The sequence below is a fragment of the Chelonia mydas genome, chromosome 4, assembly GCF_015237465.2.
Source record: "Chelonia mydas isolate rCheMyd1 chromosome 4, rCheMyd1.pri.v2, whole genome shotgun sequence".
Classification (NCBI taxonomy): domain Eukaryota; kingdom Metazoa; phylum Chordata; order Testudines; family Cheloniidae; genus Chelonia; species Chelonia mydas.
The window spans coordinates 21,558,932-21,579,898 of NC_057852.1; the positions used below are offsets into that span (position 1 = coordinate 21,558,932).

Consider the following 20,967-nt stretch of genomic DNA (forward strand, 5'->3'; position numbering starts at 1 on the left):
ATGAATACTAAATGCATCTACCTAGCATTTTCCTTTTAATGTTATTCTTATTTGAATTTCACATTCTTAATCTTTTTTTTTTTTTTTTTTTTTTTAAACAAGGAGCCTGCTACATTTGACACTTATTGGGTCACAGTAGTCATGAAGTTGATGCTTCACTAAGCAATGTGAACTTCAGGACATGTATAAGGTTCCTCTTTTATGTTTGTTTTGGGAGGAGGTGATGCTTGAGGATGGCAAATTTAGGGAGGGTGAGGTTTTATGTTTCTGATTTGCTGTATAGCTTAACTGTTTGCTGCTATATATTATAAGCTTGCTTTTGGCTTGTTTTGTTTTTTTAATTGTTTTAAAACATCTTAAGGGCACTTACAGCTTTGGAGGTACCTTTTTGTTTATAAATCCAAATGTATATAAGCTATTTAAAAATGAAAGGAAATGTAGCAAAACCTGTGTGGCTCAAACAAATTAAATGTGTTCTGTGGAGAGATTTTTACTATGAGATGAAGTTTCCTTTGTTTTGAAGTTCCCTTTAATCACTACAGTGTGACACCTCATCTGAATTCGTGTAATCTAAGGATATGCCTTTCAGGCAATAAAAGAGAGAAGGAAAGAGAAATGTTAGTTTATGGATTTGATAAACATTTGATAAAGCGAATGGAGGTCACTTCAGCATGGATCAAAAGTTCATGAATAACTTTATATGTTAGTAATGGGATGCTGAAAATGGTAAATTATAGCTAGAATTGAGATAATTTTGATGGTTCGGAGATGATTCCAATCAAATCTTTACATTAAAATGACTCCTTGAACCTGCAGTATTCTTGATTATCTAGAATAATGTTTCTCAACCTGGGGGTGGTTGAGGGACAAGTTTAGGGGGGGTCGCAAGCAGGGCCAGCGTTAGGAGGTAGGAAGCAGGCCAATTGCCTGCGGCCCTGCAAAATTAACTTACATGTTTCAGCCCTGAGCTTAAGGTAGGGACGGGAGTTGCAATTTTTTCTAGTGCGAGGGGGTCACAATTTTTTTTGTAAGTCCAAAGTGGGTCGCCAGCACAAAAAGTTTGAGAAACACTGATTTAAAATAATATACTAGTAAAATGGTAAAGTGGCTACATCAGTCCTAACATTTCAGGCCGGAAAAGAAATATAATGGCCAATAGAATCTGGATTTACTTTATTGGTAAGCCTACTCCGTGAACTTCTGAGCTGTATTTTTCAAAGCTGTAATTTTCCGCTCCATGCTGATTTACAATAATTCTCTAATATGACAGAATTTCAGTTAGCAAATATTTTGCTTGCTACATTTCTTATTGGTGACTAATGTACTGACAACTAGTACTTAGCATTCTTGGGCGTTTTATATGGTAAACTGCAACAGCACTTATCTGTAAATTTTTCAGCCTTGGCTTTGAAGAACAAAGTAAAAAACAAAACCAAAAACCTAGTTTCCTCATGGTAGAACTAATTCCACCCTTTTATTAATGTATATTAATGAAGGGTTGTTAAAGACTGAAAACTGAGAGGAAAGCTTATGCTAAAGTTATTACTCCCTGTGCTGGCTTTGTGGCTAAGTAATGTCTTGAATTGGTGTGCTTTAATGGTTTCTAAAAATATTTGCTCTGTTAATGCTTTTGGAATGAACCTTAGCATTGCGTGCAGATGGAAGATTGTAGCTTTTATCGTCTTTCTCTTCGTTGGGTGAAGCTCCCATTCAACAGCTGGATCTTTCAGATTTTATTCTTTGCAACAGCTGGGATTACATTTTTGCTTCATAGTCCAGTTTACATTTGTTTTAATTTTCCATTGTTGCTGTTAAATTTGACTCCAAATTACTGTGATATCTCGAACATTAATTTTTTTTCTCAGGGATTTTCAGATAATTTTATTTACATCCACTAGTGATCTAAAGGGAATTTTTAAGGCTGGTTGCTTAAAATACCTGAAAACTGAGAGTGATGACAGTTTGGCTTTGCAGGAATAAATTGGGTTGTTTTTTTTCCCCCATCTTTTTCTCTCTGTCCTCCTTTACACTTAGGTCATATTGGCTTGATTTTAGGTTAAACAACAGTTGGGTGGAGGTAACAATTCTGAATTGAACATCAACAGCTGGTCCAAGCTTCTCTCTGTTCCTTATTGCATTCCTGTTGTTAATATGATTGCTAATGCATTCTATCCTGATAACGTTCAACAATTGACCTTTTGGTGACACTTTTTTTTAAAATTTCCTTTATTTTCTGATCCCCTTTGGGACAGTATAGCAAGGCTGAGGGCTTGTCTACACTGGCAATTTACAGCACTGCAACTTTCTCACTCAGAGGTGTGAAAAAACACCCCCCTGAGCGCAGCAAGTTTCAGCGCTGTAAAGCGCCAGTGTAGACAGTGCACCAGCGCTGGGAGCCGCGCCCTTCGTGGAGGTGGGTTTTTTAGAGTGCTGGGGGAGCTCTCTAAAAAAGCGACCACCCAAGCCATGTTAAAGCGCTGCCGAGTTGCCAGTGTAGACTAGCCCTCAGTTAGGGGCTCTTGCATGGAATGCTGAAGCTTCTCGGGCAAACTAGTGTCATAAACCCAATATTGGACCTCGATTCTTCAGCTAGTAAAATGCCCAGATTCCCATGGAAACTGTAGATATGGAGAAGATTTTTGGCTCTGGAAAAGTGGAACGACAGGGTGTAAAACATTAATGGATGTCCTAATTACAGTTCCTTCTTGCACTGAAAAATAAGAAATGTAGAAAGCCTTATTAAAGCCTCTACTGCAGTGTTCCCCAAACTTTTTTCTTCACACGCCCCCTTACACCGGCTTTCCAGTTTCTCTACATCCTTTCTATATAGCGGTGACCAAAATTGGACACAGTACAGTAACTTCCCACTTAAGGTCCTCTCACTTAATGTTGTTTTGATCTTGTGTCCCTGCTCCATTACAGAACATGCTCGTTTAAAGTTGTGCAATGCTTCGCTAGAACGTCTTTTGGCCGCCTGCTTTGTCCAAGGCTGGCAGCCCCCCTGTCAGCTCCCCTACATCTCCCCTCCCCCAGTGTCTCCTGCTTGCTGGTAGACCCTGCAGATCAGTGCCTTCCCCCTGCTCCCCTGCCTCCAGCTGGTTTGCGGCGTTCAGGAGGCTGGGAGAAGTGGGGAGGAGCAAGGACGCGGCACACAGGCTCCCCCTCCCTCCCCTGCCTCCTAAAGGCCGCAAACCAGCTGTTTGCCGCGCGCAGGAGGCAGGGGAAGGAGGGGGGAGGCACTGATCCACGGGATCCGCTGGGGGGGTGGGAGGTGGTTGGGGGGGCAGGCAGGGGAACTGATGGGGGGCTGCCAGCCTGTTTAATACCTGTATTAAATTGCTTGTTTAACATTGTTTAAAATGTATATGATGCCTTTTGTCTGGCAAAAAAAAATTTCCCTGGAACCTAACCCCCCCATTTACATTAATTCTGATGGGGAAATTGGATTCGCTTCACATCGTGTCGCTTAAAGTCGCATTCTTCAGGAACATAACAACAACGTTAAGTGAGGAGTTACTGTACTCCAGCTGAGGCCTCATCAGTGCCGAGTAGAGCGGTACTATCGCCTCCCATGACTTGCATGCTATATTTCTGTTAATGCAGCCCAAAACTGCATTTGGGTTTTTTTTTTTTTTTTTTTTGCAACAACATTGCATTGTTGACTCATGCTGAGTTTGTGATCCACCACAACTCCCAGATTCTTTTCAGCAGTGCTGCTGCCAAGCCAGTTATCCCCCATTTTCTATTTGTGCATTTGACTTTTCTTCCCTAAGTGTAGCACGTTACATTTGTCTTTGCTGAATTTTATTTTGTTGTCTATGGTCCAGTTCTCCAATTTGTCAAGATCCCTTTGAATTTTAGTTCAATCCTTCAAAAGTGTTTGCAACCCCCCTAGCTTTGTGTTATCTGCACATTTGATCAGTATGCTCTCTATTCCAATATCCAGGTCATTAATAAAGATGTTAAATTACACTGGATCCAGAACAGATCCCAGTGGAACCCCACTTGACACCTCCTTCCAATCTGACATCATTCCATTAATAGTTACTTTGTTTGCCCTTGTTTAACCAATTATGTATCCACTTATCCACTACTGAATCCACATTTCTCCAGTTTAAAATCTTATAGAAGAATATGCAGCAAAAATTGTGTCATGGTTTGTGTCACGACAAAACTGATGCACACTCTGCCTCAGTTATATCAGTAATGTGGCTAATATGTGATGCCTTATGTGCATTTATGTAAATATTTCTCTTTAAAGGTCTGTGGGGTACAAGATTGATGGAAGAAAACACTAGCAGAGAGAGATACCTGAAAAGTGTTTTACGAGAACTAATCACATATGTGATTTTCCTTGTGGTCTTGTGTGTCTGTAAGTACCATTTTCCATTAATTTTCAGATTTCTATACTAATTGTCTGTGCTGTGTGACCCAAGAGTGAACAGTGAGGGTTTTTACCCCAGGATGGTAGGACTGTTGTCTCGTGATTAGGCCATGAGGCTGGTATTTAGGATACTTGGGTTCTGTTTCTAATTCTGCCATTGGCTTCTTGTGTGAGCTTGGAAAAAATCATTTAAACTGTTTGCTTCAATTTTCCCACCTTCAAAATAGAATAATACCTTCCTTTTAAAAAGTGGGGACTTTGGTAATAGTTATGATTCCTGTGTGTGCCTCAGTTTCCCCCTGTTTTGTATTGCTACATGGAATGTAAAGGGTTAAAAAGCTGCTCTTGAGACAGTGCAGGAGACATGGGGCGTTGGGTCATGTAACTGGGCTGTCATGAATGCGTCCTTAAAGGACTGACTGAAACTGACCGATGTCAATGGAGGATCCAGAAAGACAATGGGAACCCCAAGGACTGAACAGTTGTTACTTATCCACAGGAAACTCTGTTGGGCAGAACATGTGAACTCAGCCTGCATCTGCAGAAGGACAACTATGCACCAAAAGGTGACAGGAGGTTAGGGTAGGAGCAGGCCTTTGGGAGAGAAACAGCAGCTCTCATCTGGGACTGAGACAGGGATAGAAGCAGACAGCAGCATGGTTCACAGGAACCCTGGTTTGGCCAGTATGGATTATGTCTTAACCATTGCTTCTCTGTGCTAACGAAGGACTTCTCACTGCTATATTTCAGTTGACTAATAAACCCTACCCTGTTTTGAAAAGGCTGGCTGATGTCACTGCAAATACTTGCTGAGGTGTATTGATCCCTGAGGAGGGCAAAAAGTCTCTGAACAGGAGTCTGTCTCATGGTGTGAAATAGGAGTTCTGGAGGCTCAGGGCAGGTCTACGCTATAGAATTACTTTGGTATAACTAGGTCGGTTAGGGGTGTGAAAAATCCACACCCTTGAGTGATGTCGTTATACCAACCTGAGCTCCAGTGTCAGCAGGAGAGGTGCTTCCACCGACATAACTACCACATCTTGTGGAGGTGGATCAACTGAGCTGATGCGTGACCGCTCTCCTCCTTCCTACAGTGTCTTCATTAAAGTGCTACAGTGGCGCAGCTGCATCAGTACAGCTGTGCCAGTGTTCTGCCGATGCAGCATTTTAAATGTTGACCTTCGCTCAGTCCTAAAGGCGTTGAGGCCATGTGGCCTACCCTTGTGGAAGAATTGGTACCCCTTTCAGGTTCTGGCATGCTGAAAGGGTTCCTCCAAGGGACTGTTTAAAAGCTGGTGCATGGCACAAATTCTGTGTATCTGATGCCATCGAATAGTGAAAGGCATGAGCTATTGATCAGTCAAAAATTAAGGTTCAGAAAGTGTCTGAAAAGGTATGATTTTTATCAACTAAGTCAAAACCAGATATCCTTAAGCAAAAAAGTTTCTGTAGTGGTTGAAAGACTAGCGGTGGTAGCCTCTTAAACATTTTTTGACTCTCTACATGTGCACATAACATTGAGGGTGCTAAACAGGCTTGCAGCCTCATGTATGCTAATACACAGAAGTAAATCTTGGGTAAAGTGTGTGGTACTAAACATTGGCATGAGATAGTGAGTAGATGCTTGAACCACGGAAATGGCTTTAATTTTGTTACTATTTATTATTTGTGGTCGCATCCAAAGAGCCCAGTCAGGATTGGCGGCCCCATTGTGCATACAAATGCATAAAACAACGTGGTCCCTGAGGAGACGAATTTACAGTCTTGCCTACCAACTCCCAACTACCGGGGAGTGAGGTTTGCAAACTCCAACCCCTTCTCCTTTAAGGGGGGCTTATTAGGGGGCTGAGATATCCCCTGTTGCTAGGACCATTACTTTGAGTTGTAATGCTGTTTGTAAAATAATTGAAGATGTGACTATAATTGCTTGGTAAGGTCCTACCTACCAAACATGTCTGGCACACTCAGTAAAATTATTGGTTTCAGAGTAGCATCCGTGTTAGTCTGTATTCGCAAAAAGAAAATGAGTACTTGTGGCACCTTAGAGACTAACAAATTTATTTGAGCATAAGCTTTTGTGAGTTACAGAATGCATCCGATGAAGTGAGCTGTAGCTCGTGAAAGCTTACGCTCAAATAAATTTGTTAGTCTCTAAGGTGCCACAAGTACTCCTTTTCTTTTTAATAAAATTATTGTGCATTTTACCTATAACCAAAGCAGCCAGAACCATGCAGACACAATCAAAAATATTGCTACTACAATAGTCTTGAATTAAGCCTTTGGGTAACTTAGATGTAGTGTGAAGATGTTTGAAGATCCCCAGCTGACTGTGTGTCAGGTTGCTGAATGGTGTTGGAGCACTGACTCTATGGGAAGCTTGGCAAAGGTCCTACACAGCAGCATACAAATTTCTGGCCTGCTTTTCTCAACCTGAGGTATAATGGACCTCGTTAACAGCCCCAGCCTCAATCTGATTTCCTTTCTTTGGAGCTTGAGGCCCTTGGCCATTTTTATTTTAGCTTTTTTTTTTTAAATTAATAATTGTCAAAGCAACATGCTGTTATATACTGTATAAGAATGAATAAGCTTGTGTAGAATAAAATTTAACTTCACAATAGGTCATTGTAAAGTGATTTCAACACAAACATTAGGAATTACTATATCTTTGTGGCTGTCTTTTATCTTTACTTTTACATAAAAAGGTAAAGAAATCCAAAGAGGCAGATACTGGAATTTCTAATACATGATGGACAAGGTGGGTGAGATAATGTTGGGGCAACTTCCGTTGGTGAGAGAGGCAAGCTTTTGAACTTACAAAAAGCTGTTCTTCAGGTCCTGTTCAGCTCTGTGAAAACTTCTTTCTCACCAATAGAAGTTGGTGCAGTAAACGATATTACTCCACCCAGCTTGTCTCTCTCTTTTTTGGAACCAACATGGTGTCACAGTTACCACAGGTCTGGTGCTTTCGCACGGCTCTGTAACAGTCCCTGGGAGGAACTTTTTAGAGTGTTAACCCTCCTTTGATTTACACTCTCTAACTGGGGTAACCCCCTTGGCTTCAGTGCCTCCTAGGACCGCCCTTCTGAGCGTTCAGTATGTCTGCCTCGCTCTTTGAGCTCCCCTCAGTGAATCCACTTGAACTGACCCTGGGGCAGACTTGCACAACCAAAGGGAGACATGCAACCCCGACCTCTTTAGTCTAGAGTGACTCTCAGACAGCACTGTAAAATGGAAGGATTTGTTAAATTTCTGGAACACAGTGTAGGCAGTTCTTCAGTTAACACAGAGAGTGGAAAAGTTGCAGCCAAGTCCAACTGGGTCTGACTAGAGCCCAGGGCCCTCTTCCAGCCCCCAGTCTACAAGTACCCCTACTTCCAGCAGATCACACCTAACTAATCCAACCTGCTCCTCCTCAGTCCTTTGTTCTTCCTCCCAGGCAGACATCGTCACCTGACCATCCACCTTAGCTCTTTGTTCTCCAGCTGGTCTGAACTGTCTGGCTTCCTGCAGAGGGAGTGGACAGCAGTCCATGTTCATTATTTGCTAGACACCCAGATGTCCACGTCAGTGTCTTCTGGGTTCTCTATGGGCATGGGGCCCAGGCAGCTAGGCAACAGTCACACCGGGATCGCTGCAAATAGTAATCACTCTTTCCCCACCACCTGGTTAAACATGCAGCATCCAAAGTACTATGAGAAATTCCCTCTTCATCACACATGGCTATAACAATACTGCACATAATATCTCTCTCTCTCACACTCTCTCTCTCTCATATATATTTCCTTGTAGTGGTTATCCCTTGGGGGAAGACTGAGTACCTTTTTTTTGTGTGTGCAATGTAGGATATTTTAGAACCCTAGAACCATATACATAATATATACTGGGAGGTCTTCTACATTAGAGTTTGTGCTGTTAGCATATTCTGCTTTTACAATGGAAGCATCAGAAGTAAAGACATTCCTTTATCTAAACACTGAAAGAGTTAAAGATTTTTCTTTTTAACTTTTAACAAAAGTATTCTAGGTTTTTATTAATACACCATGATCTAGTTTGTAGAATAAACTTAAATACAGATTCCTCTTATTGAGGCAAAATAACTTCTTAAAGGATTTTCGCACTTTCCTGCCACATACTTAGGCAGCTGACCAAGATTGTGGGAAATAAAATAAGTGTGGTATTACATAGTGCTTGGAATTATTAGAGGTCTGAATATACTTTTTTTTTAAATAAAACCTCTCAAATAATCTTTTTAGAGTTTCATTTGTAATACTGTAACACACAAAGTAGCTCAATCAAATATAGCATGTGCAATGGCTAAAACAGATACTTAAGTTTTCATATGGTCTAGTGGTTCAAACATAATGTAGGGAAACGGGGGGGTCTTTATTCTGCTCCAGACTTCAGCCTTGTAAAACAATCATGAAAATTTACCAACCTAAACATAAAATCTATTCACCGACTTTCCTCATGGTGGTGGTGGTGATAAAACAAATCTTTTACTTGCCTAGTAAAACAATTACTTGCTGCTGGTTAATATAATTCTGGAAAGCTGTCTTATTTTTTTATGCTCTTTATTTTTAGCACTGGCAATAAATCCACAACTTAATATTTTCAGTGCCTCAAAATGCCAATGAATTTTAAACTAAAATATAAAGTTGTAGCTTTGAGAGCAAGTATGATTTCTTTATCTACTCTGATATTTTCCTTAAATTTTTAGTACCATTAGTACCATACCGTCACTATGTCAGGTGAAATAGTGTAACCGTGGTACCAGCATTTGTGTTATTGTATCATCTAACCCTACTCAGAACTAGCCTAGATGGTACAGTGGTAAAAAGCCCAGTGGACTGTCAATACTAGCACCAGTGGAAATGCAACAGTAAGAGATTATTAAAGAGAAGAAAGGGGAAGAAGGAAGAAAAAAAAAAAAGCAGCAGCTAGGATATATAAGAAGGCCTTGATGTAGATTTACAGTTTATTCCCCTGCAGAGTTTTAGCACTGCTGGAAGATACAAATGTTAACACCCGTCAGCTGAATAACTTGATGCAAATTCACATTAAATGGTCTGCGGGCAAAAACATTTTACTAGAAATGTTTCATGCACAATTTTCCTTTCAAATCATTTTTTTTAATGAGGGAGAAGGGAACTACAGTATTCTGAAAATTAGTATAGCCCTTTGTTTCAGTTAAAAAGGCATTTTAAACATTTGTCTTTTATTTTTTCAAGCAGTTTGCTCTTGAGTTTTCACAGTTCAGTATGTTCTGCGGTGGTTATTTGGCATAATTTGGATAGTCATTTTTCAGTACAAGAAAAGACAATTTCGTATGTACTAGTATTTTTAAATTAATAAATTGACTGAAGGTCAGTGTACTGCATTAGCAATTCATACACTCACCATACAACATAGAAGAAAAGCTTGAAGACATAGTTCTTGTTCTTTATCGAAAGAAAATAAATATCAGTCTTATTTATAGGGGAGTTTAACTTTCCTTAACTCTGTTTATACTATAGAATAGTCAAAGGACTCTGTCACCACAACAAGATTAAAAATTGGTATATAGCCTGCACCTAATTCCATCCCTCAAAGTGGGCTGTGGTATTGGACTTTTCAGGGTTTTAACAGTGTCCCTGGAACCAGTTTAGGTACTGTCCACCCGGCGACTTTAACTGTGCTATAACTGGATCTCTCAATGTTGTTATGCTTACAGTTGTAGTGTAGATGCAGTCTTTAAGTTGGGGGCCTAATTCTCTGTTGTGTCAGTCTTTTCTGGTGGCTGTGCCCTGTTCACTCCAACTGGAAAGATGCTATTATTCTATAAGCGAGGGGCCAAATCCTACCTTTCCTGATACGCCCTGCTATTAGATATTCTGTCCCTTTCCTCTGCCTTCTCCTCATTTGAGCTTTTCTGGGTTTTTTTTGGCCTTCCTTGCCTCACCCTTCCACCTGCCTCATCCCTCCAGAATGGCATCTATGCTGCTGCTTGTGCACATGGCCCAGTTTTAAAGGAGTAAGGAGAAGCAACTGATACAGTCTTAGGCCCTGATGCAGCAGTGCATTTAAGTGTGCTTAATTTTGTGTATGAGTAATCGTGTCCCTATGCAGCAAAGCACATAATTGCATGAGTAAGCATGTGCTCAAGTGCTTTGCTGAATAGGGATGAGATTACTTAAATGCCTAAATACATGGTTGAATCAGGAATTTGGTCATTTTCAATGTCCGTTCCTAATGGTGCACAGGGGAAGCAGTATGTCTACGAGCAGCCAGTGCTATCCTCTGTGAATAGTCTGCAGTGTTAGAGAACGCTGCATCTCCTGCTATGCGTAGCATCTCCAGTATGCTTGTAGAAGTAGAGGGTAAAACTGACTCAGGTCACATTGATATCACTTGGCTAGTGGAGAAATGCGATGGGCGGGAGCCACAGCACAGGCACAGCCTTACTACTGGGAAACTTCAGATGTTCGAAGGTGGTGGAACACTGCTCCTGCCGTCGCTTAAGACGTTGGGCAGTCTTTTTCAGCTGCTCTGTGCTAGACTAGTAGCAGAATCTGACTGAGCTACCATATCCAGCATTGGAAGGATTAGTCTGGTTCAAAGGGTATTATTCTAGGTCTGATTTAGAGAATCCTATGCCACTTCTATCCCTGCTGTGGGCTGCTCTAACTTCTGACTGGGGATTGGCACTGCACTCAGTGACCCCATGATCAAAGAAACCAAAGTAATCTTTCCATCCCTCTATAACTTGTGCTGTATGGTTCTCAGCCAAGGACTTGGCCCAATAGGAGCAAAATGTAAATCGTATTCAGCGTTTTCTAATTAAAAGATCTTTTAAAGTTACTGCACATATCCTGTTTCTTACCAATTATTATTTTAAAAGTTTAATAATAAATACCTGTAATTATAAATAATAAGCTAACTAAAGAAAGTGGAATTGGAACATTGAATATTTGAAAGCTGATTGACACTTCTATTCTGTATTCCTTTTACACTCAGGGTAGGTCTACACTGCAGTTAGCCACCAGCTGGCTTGGGTTGCAGACAGCTCTGGGACCCTCCCACCTCTCAGGGTCCTAAATTCCGGGCTCCAACCTGAGCCCCACTGTCTACATCTCAGATAAACAGCCCCTTAGCCCAAGCCCCATGAGCCCAATTCAGCTGGCACGGCCAGCCACGGGTTTTTAATTGCTGTGTAAACATAGCATAAAATCACCTCAGAGTGATTAATGGTGATTATTGGGGGCTTGGTGATAGGGAAAAGCTTGCCTTGCATTTTATCCTATTTAAAAATGTTAACATTTCTGTGTAAAATACAATCAGATGTTTTTGAAATAAGCTTTTAAAACTTGGTTCCCTCTTTCTCTCCTCCCTACCAAAAAATGTCTCCTGCAGTGACTTATGGGATGGTGAGTTCCAGTATGTACTACTACACTAGGGTAATGTCACAGCTCTTCCTGGAAACACCTTTATCGAAAATGGAGAAAACCAATTTCAAAACCTTATCCACCATGGAGGACTTCTGGAAGGTGAAGGGAAAAAAATGTATCTTATTGTCACTGTAAATTTGTTATTTTTCCCCCTCTGGACTCACAACCATCTGTAAATATCTTTTAAATTCTCCATCATAATCAACAAATGCTCTTAGGTCTGGTCTACACTTTTGCCGATACAGTAATGTTGCCTGGGAATGTAAATTTGTTTTTTGTAACTACATTTTTATTCTGGCAAAAGCTCTAGTGTAGACACAGTTATACTGGCAATTAAGTGCTTTGCCACTGTAGGTTATTTTGTTCAGCAAACTGGAATAAGCTATATAAGCAAAAATATTCTTTTGTCACTATAAGCTGCATTTTGCACTAGGAGGGTTTGCTGGTATACTAAACCGGCAAATCTTTGTAGTGTAGACAAGGCCAGAGTTACTAAATGCAATTCATTACAAGTGTTGAATTTAGGAATCTAGATGTCACAATGGATTAACACTTGTTAGATACACTTTTAGAATCTGGATTTAAATCTTAGTTCAGGTCACAGGAGAGAATATATTTGGTTCTGATATACTAATACAGTTACTTATCAGGCCTGGACATTACTGACCTAATAGATGACACACCTGTCGAGTTGCTGAGGTGTGTTACATCAAGTGTTGTTGTTAGGAGTCCTGTTGATTTCATTGGTACTGTAGAACCTCAAGAGTTATGAACTGACCGGTCAACCACACGCCTCATTTGGAACCAGAAGTACACAATCAGGCAGCAGCAGAGACAAAAAAGAAAAAAAGCAAATACAGTACAGTACTGTTAGATGTAGGTGCTAAAAAGAGTTTTTAAAAAAAGATTTGACAAGATAAGGAAATTGTTTCTGTGCTTATTTCATTTAAATTAAGATGTTAAAAGCATTTTTCTTCTGCATAGTAAAGTTCCAAAGCTGTATTAAGTCAATGTTCAGTTGTAAACTTTTGAAAGAACAACCAGAACGTTTTGTTCAGAATTACAAACAGCCTCCATTCCCACGATGTTTGTAACTCTGAGGTTCTCCTGTACTACTTGCGTTTCAAGCTAACTACATGCATCATTGTTTGCGGCATTTAGGCCTTTGTTTGCTGATCATTGACCTTTCACTCCTTATGAGCCATTATCAGTCCTGGTCCTGCGATGTGCCGGTTGCAGTATTCTTCCATTGTGCAGGGTGTTGCTGTAGCAGTCTGCCCAAGCACGACACAGTGCAAGAATGAGTACATGGTGTTGCTATGACTATTCAGGAGCAGTTAATGTACTAAAAATAATTAGAATGTTTTCAGTATACCAAAATTATTTTTTATTCCTCCCATCTCCCAGAAAACACACTAGTCTATAGACTGAGTAAAAAATTTTAAGATGGCTTTTGCATTTCAGCTCCAAGTCCCATTGACTTTTAAAGACACTTAGGGTCCTAAGTGCCAAAGTCAATTTTGAAAAAAGACAAGCTCCTATGTCATTTCGGCACTTCTGAAATTTTTACCTATTTTAGCCTACTAATAATTTTTCATAAGTCAATTTGATATATTTTAAGGTTCATATTTCTTATTTTTGTAACTCAAGCAGCCACATAGATTCAATCATACAAAACAGGGCTTTAATAACTCAAGCAGCCACATAGAATCAATCATACAAAACAGGGCTTTAATAACTCTCAACTGCAAAGAGCATAAATGCGAGCAGAGAAGAGAGCTGCATGTAGCTGAATTCATGGTAGCTTTACTGAGAATGTTTTCCCTAATGCAGACATGGCCACAGAGGATCTCTCCATTTCTAAAAACTCAGAATCCGTCATTCTTTCTCTCTCTAATCCTTTGCCCAGTGGACGTAGCATAGTTATCATACTTCTGATCATGGTGGGTTGGAGAAATTCCCTTGGAACCCATCAATACTTAGTTGTCCAGAGGAGTTTTTGCTAAGTAACTTTATGTAGCAAGAACTTTTTCTGTTGATAGACAAAAACTAACAATTACAATATTGAACACATCCTTGGCAGGAGTGGAGGTGTATAAAAATACGCAGTGTTGGCTCTGAATGAATTTAGCATCCCTAAAATTCTTTCTTACTCCGCAGTTTACAGAAGGCCCTTTGCTGGATGGGCTGTACTGGGAGATGTGGTACAACAATAAAACCATGGCAGAAAACAAAAGTTTCATTTATTATGAGAATCTGCTTTTGGGGGTGCCTCGTGTTCGGCAGCTGAAAGTGAGAAATGGGACATGCTCGATACCTGAGGACTTAAAAGATGAAATTAAAGAGTGCTATGACGTTTATTCTGTTGCTAATGAAGATACTGCTCCTTTTGGGCTCCGAAATGGAACAGCGTATGTATTTCTCTCTCATCCACATAGCCAAGTGTGCGTTCTGCAATTCTGTGGGCGTTTTTAGCTGATTCTCCATTGATATCTGGTACCTGCCAAAAGCAACATCTTAATTATTGCGTGTTCTGCATGTAAACTCTTCCTTTACAGTTAAATCTAAAACAGTTGTCAACTCTAAATTAGTTTCTTCCACCTGTATGAAATCAGTCTATTAGTTCTGTTCTTGGCCTTACTGGTTTAGATACATCCAAGTCTGCCACCAACGGGTATGTCCATTGCCTAGAAATGCAATGGGATCTAAGCATCACAGTTGAAGCCAGAAGTCTCAACTTCTAATTCTGGATTTTACTGCTTACTCACTGAGTGTCTTTGGTTAAATTGTCTTCCCCATGCACAAAGTGGAAATACTACTTGTCTCCCTCACAGTGGTGTTGTAAAGTATTATATGCTACTTTTTGTTTCACTAAGAGAATACAACTCCCTGTGCCAATTGAGGGTATTCTGTTGTCAAGACATAGTTAATTTACTGTGACTTGTCATTATCTATCTTTACTATTAATTTTGTCTGTTAATATCAAGAGACCCTCTAGTGCATCTTTCCAGGTTACAGATACCACATCTTATTAATATCTCTTGTAAATTATTGCAATTGGGGTTTTTTTTGTGTGTGATCCAGCTAGTGTATATGCTGTTACACATGAAAAGAGTGAGTAATGTATTCTTTCTCTTGCTGTCTTAAACCAGTTGGACTTACACCAATGAACAAGATTTGAATGGGAGCAGCCACTGGGGGTTGATTGCCTCATACAGTGGGGCTGGTTATTATCAAGATCTGTCACGAAGCAGAGAGGAGACAGCCACACAGATTGCTAACCTTAAGAAATACTTGTGGCTGGATAGAGGGACAAGAGCAGCCTTTATTGATTTCTCTGTGTACAATGCGAACATCAATCTATTCTGTATTGTCAGGTATTTATAAAACTTTGGATAAAGTTTATGTTCTCTCAAATGACATTGCACAAACAGTAGATATGGGATTTGCTTTATTTTGTATCATGGGAATTGATCAATATGCACTGAATCTTACTATGTAGTGAAGTGAGAGCCTCTTGGAACTTTTCAGCAAGAGGAAGAGTTATTTGTATTGCTAATGATTTCCACCCCAAATGCTTACATTTGGATAGCCCTTGGAGTTAGTTGGTTAGCATCTACGGCCCTTGAGGAGTCACTAGAGAAGACACCTGAGTATCCTGTCCAGCATGTCCACAGAGCTTAGCCACCTTTCTCTTGTGTACTGCTTCCTTCTAATTGACAATTTTGAAATGAGTCCAATTTTTTAAGGTGTTTCTTCTCAAACAGGAGTTACCTGGGGGGGAAAAGTGTGAATTTCTCGTAGTGTTCAGAATTTCTGTCCGCTATCACTACCAAATATAGGAAAACTTGGTACATTTGAAAGAGATTAGCTGAAAGCAGTTGAGCCTGGGTCAGATTATGAAAGCATCTTTTTGATGTTGAGGATGATTTATCCTAAATGAGTTAAGGAACCATGTAGCTACATGGAATGGGAAGTTTATATTCTGAAAGATGCACTACATAACTATGCTTTGTAAAAATCAGGATTCTTCTGTGACTTTAAAAAATTCCAATATTTGTTTTAAATTATATTTCTAAATGCAGTTACCGAAACGATCTGAAATCAGTGACTCTGTTCCAAAGGACGGTGCTGAGTCTTAAAATAATCACACACACACAAAATCCTTACATATATTATTAACAGCACCTACAATTATGAAAAGGCCGCCATTTTTTTTAATTGCTGGTTGACGTTTTTTTAGTCTGAAAAGTGAAACTAGACAGACAAACTTCAAATCCTGGTACTCAGGTTGCAGACAGTAGGGACCAAAGTTTAAAGTGTGAGTGCAACAGAAGATGTCTGTGCAAATTAGGGATTTGTATACATACAGTCTTGCTTTATACGATGTCTTGTGTATGTGTCACCTGAGTGCAAAATTGTGCACATACTTAGAAATTCCTGTATGGACAAAATTTTAAAGTCAAACAACTCCCATCCTTGTTAAAAAATTTTAGAGCTAAAATTTTTAATAATTAAAACTCATGAAAATGTTTTTCTACTACTCTTAGATTTTTGTAAAATTTCCTGCTGACAAATTTTAAAAGTCTAGGCTTATGTTGAAGTAATTTTCAGAGTCTGTGTCTAAAACATAATATTTTTGTTTTCTTTTTAAAATGCAGGTTATTAGTGGAGTTTCCAGCAACAGGCGGCCTCATTACATCTTGGCAGTTTCAGCCAGTGAAGCTTATCCATTACATTTCTAGTTTTGATTTCTTCCTGGCAGCCTGTGAAATGGCCTTTTGTCTCTTCACCCTTTATTATATTGTAGAAGAGATCTTGGAAATTCGCATCCATAAACTGCATTACTTCAGGAGTCTCTGGAATTGTCTTGATATCCTTATCATTGTGGTGGGTAATGGCTTATGGATATGAATCTTTATGATATTCTAGTATTGCTTTCTTTGAAGAGTTTTCCTGGAAGTGTTCAGTGCACTCAGCACTAGTGGCATGGGTATAGGGCACAAATGTGTGCTGAAGGGGACAGTAACCACATTCTAATTACATGACTTCAGTGAGATTACTGATGGCAGAAGGTACTATTCAGTGTGAGAAAGGGTATCACGATTTAGATTATGTATATTTTGCTGAATTTCCTTGATTCTCCTATTCAGTGGCATCTTTAGGAGAGGATCTGAAAGGATTCTACTGTGTACACAGGGATTTTTAGCATTTCTCAGGTTTTTAACCTCCTTCCCTCTGTACAAAGCTATTTTGAAATAATTTTCTTCCAGTGATTCTTGAAGCTGCGGGGACAGCCATGAGGAGAGGAAACTATAACAATTTCTGCTTTATCGTGGCTCTCCCATACTTCCACATCTCAAATACCAGCAAATGCAATGATTTTTTGATTGGCATTCCAGTGACAACGTTCTCTGCTTTAAAGCCAACACTTTTGGGAATTTTGAGAGCGTGGGTGGGTATTTGCAAAGTAATACTAACAAATCTTAGTGTTTTTATTCAGATATTTAGCCAGCTAATAACAAGTTTTGAATGACATTGCTTATGACTCGCCAACCAGACCCAAGTGCCAGAGAGTGTAGTTGATTGCACTGCACAGCCTGCACCAGCATGTTTTCCATATAGTACAAGTCAAGTTTGGCTTCCTGATAAAGTAGACCGAATGTTCTCTTTGTACGGAGTGAAAAATTTACCTTTGAACTTCAGGCTCCTGTGTAATCCATGATGTAGACCCCTGTGGTGGGGTTTTGCCAACTTTGCTTTATACAAATACATTTACCAATAATGTAACGATTGAAATATGCATGGTACCAGGAGCCAGCAGCTTCTACATTTTTATTCTAGACTCTGATTAGTGTTCTCTAGCCTTGGGCAAGTCACTTTAACATCTCTGCTTTAATATTCCTATCTGTAACATGGGGAATACCACCTCCCTATCGGGAATTTGTGACTGAAGAGTTTGAATTATCACTTGAACTATATGCCTCTAAAGCATTAAGTGGGGAAAAATGAGAAATTTCATTGCTATAGTCAGAATGTACCATATATTTAAATCGGGTTGTCAAACTAATTCAGAGGAGAGGGCTGAGTTCTGTGTGTACTTATGGTCCATGGGCCAGGGTACAAATTCAGGACTATATACTCCCCACAATGCACAGTGCCATGTTCACTGATGTCATTAAAAGATTTTGGTGATGATCAAGGGTGGAAGTTGACCATTGTGGTAGTAGCTAAACATGCAGTTATTGTTTGTTCTGTGCATTATTGGCCCTTCATCAGTGAGAAAAGTTGCTCCCTCTTTAGGCCATCATTATTCCTGCCCTTAATTTCTCTTCCTCTTCTTTCTCTCCCCGGTCTTTGTGAATCTCCTCTCTTTTATTCTCTTTTCTCTTCTCTGCATTTCCTTCCCTTCAGCAACTCCCATTTTCCAGACCCCATGGGGTTCACTCCTGAAACCGTTGTCCAGTCCATCCGCTAAAATGATCAATACAGGGAGAGGGTAGTTGATCTGAGTCGTTGTTTCAGGCTGTCTGCAGCTTCAGGCAGACATTAGTGCATCGATTTAAATTATGCTCGTGTTTAGAAAGTATTCAGCACACATGAGGGCTAGAAACTTTATTGTGGTCTGCATGACATTCAGAATCAAAGCTTTCATTTAAGATAAACATCTTGTGGGCTAGATCTAGTCTGTAGGCACTGATTGCCACACCAGCCTTTTCCTTTTTTTAAAAAAATCTATTTATGTAGTGGCGTTTAAAACCTATTCAGTCAAGTGTTTCTTATTGTTTGTTTCTTTTCTACTCAGTTATCCGTAGCAGCTATAGGAATTAACATATATAGAAGGTCAACAGTGGACATGTTACTGAAGAAGCAGCTGGAAGATCAAAACGCTTTCCCCAATTTTGAACCTTTGGCATATTGGCAAATACAATTCAACAACATTGCTGCCGTCACTGTGTTTTTTGTCTGGATTAAGGTAAATCATAATACTTCAGATTGGAATGAAGCTCTTTAACACATATGCTAATGTAACTGTAAGAAATATCTTTGATTTGTTTCTGCACCTTGGAAACAACCAACTACATTCCAAGCTTGCTCACATTTCTGCTGAGGCTAACCATGGAAAATTTCAGACCAAAAACGTGTAAGTGAAACTATGTGCGAGTGAAAACAGGGTTATAATCTTGAAACCTAATTTTAGAAAAAAAGAATCAGTAATAGTGCTAATGCTAATAGTGCTCATAGTAAATTGTGTGAAAAAATCAGTCTAGTCTTGTCGTTCCTTGACCCAGTGACAAGTCACTAGCCCTAATTAGTTCCTGTTCTCTCCCAGCCTGATGCAGCTGTTGACATTTCATCAATTGACTCGTATACAAAAGTCCTATAATGTTAAGACGTGGATAGTTTCTAAAACACATGGATTCCATGACTGCTGTGTTGAAGCTACATACTCATTAGTGTTTTAATATGATAATACTTTTGCTTTCCTGGAGTCTTCCTTGCTGTCTTTCACTTTTTTTGTGTTCTTCCCTTTATATGGCTTTTTATGGTTTAGTCAAAACTGACATTATACCAGCAGCAAAGACTTTAAACTAGGGCAGCTGGTTTAAAACTGTGTTTTCTGTCAGACCATTTCTATGGCCTGTCCATTCAGATGAAGGGAATATTAGGATAAGAAGACTAGCTTCATTGAACCAGTAGTTATTATGGATGTGCTTAAAGGTGTAGCCATTTAATAACTAAGCTTTAAAATGGAGCAAGTTCATACCTTGGCCTGTGCTGTTTTAATTTCTCTAGATAAAGGCTAGATGATATTGGCAGTTTTCAATGCTGAAACTATTTTCACAACTGACAGGCCTAGAAACTTTTTAAAAATGGGGATAGACTGTAATAATGACACCATGGGGTTCCATGTGTTTCAGTGATTTCCACATCATGTGTGCTTGGTTTACAAGAAAAAAGATAAGGAGTACTTGTGGCACCTTAGAGACTAATCAATTTATTTGAGCATAAGCTTTCGTGAGCTACAGCTCACTTCATCGGATGCATACTGTGGAAAGTACAGAAGATCTTTTTATACACACAAACCATGAAAAAATGAGTGTTTACCACTACAAAAGGTTTTCTCTCCCCCCACCCCACTCTCCTGCTGGTAATAGCTTATCTAAAGTGATCACTCTCCTTACAATGTGTATGATAATCAAGTTGGGCCATTTCCAGCACAAGGCAACCTATTATTATTATTAGTAGTATTATGCAAGGTAACCTATTTCCCCTTGTTTTTTCCTCCCCCCCCCCCCCCCCCCCCAGTCGTTCTTGTTAAACCCTGGATTTGTGCTGGAAATGGCCCACCTTGATTATCATACACATTGTAAGGAGAGTGATCACTTTAGATAAGCTATTACCAGCAGGAGAGTGGGGCGGGGGGAGGTATTTTTTCATGCTTTGTGTGTATAAAAAGATCTTCTACACTTTCTACAGTATGCGTCCGACGAAGTGAGCTGTAGCTCACGAAAGCTTATGCTCAAATAAATTGGTTAGTCTCTAAGATGCCACAAGTACTCCTTTTCTGTTTTGAGAAAGTCTAGCAAATGTGAAGGAAGACCCTATTTTGACAGATTTCCATTGCCCCTCGCTGTAGGATACTTCTCGTACAGCTTCTCCACCTTGCAAGAAGTAGGTTCTAATGTATATTTAAAATTTCCTCTGGCTCTCCTATGATCTCATTTTATGCATCCAAAATTTTTTAGTGATCTATTAATTTCTGGAAATGAAGTTGATAGTAACTCAGTGTATCTTGATGTGGAGAAGGGAACCTTGAGATATGAATGCATATATTACATGGGACTATTTAAAGTGCGCTGGCAAATCCAAATCTTGGCATTCGAATAGCTCCCCCATGATAGTTTTCTGTCCATGTCCGTCTTTGTTTTCCGTCCTCTAGATGTAATGAGTTCTAGAAGGAAACTTTTTTGTTAATGAACTGGTGAAGCTATCTAATGCATGGGCATCTTAGCATTAGATCAATGGAGAGAGAATTCCCTCTGTACGCTTTAGGAAGTAACACAAATTCATTCTTAATCTACCAAGTGACTTGTGTATTCTACCACTATGATATAAAGTATAAAACAAAGCATAACTATGTGCCGTTTTTACACT

At 39.6% G+C, this 20,967-nt stretch overlaps 1 protein-coding gene across 2 annotated transcripts in view; it reads left to right on the forward strand.

Moving 5' to 3' along the window:
- PKD2 (polycystin 2, transient receptor potential cation channel) overlaps positions 1-20,967 on the forward strand; it is a 42,661-nt gene that overhangs the window by 5,032 nt on the left and 16,662 nt on the right. For both annotated transcript variants that reach the window (XM_037896848.2, XM_037896847.2), the window contains exons 2-7: positions 4,262-4,372; positions 11,774-11,907; positions 13,969-14,219; positions 14,961-15,185; positions 16,470-16,698; positions 18,614-18,784. In XM_037896848.2, coding sequence (XP_037752776.1) covers positions 4,262-4,372; positions 11,774-11,907; positions 13,969-14,219; positions 14,961-15,185; positions 16,470-16,698; positions 18,614-18,784 — 1,121 coding nt within the window. The remainder of the gene's footprint in view (positions 1-4,261; positions 4,373-11,773; positions 11,908-13,968; positions 14,220-14,960; positions 15,186-16,469; positions 16,699-18,613; positions 18,785-20,967) is intronic.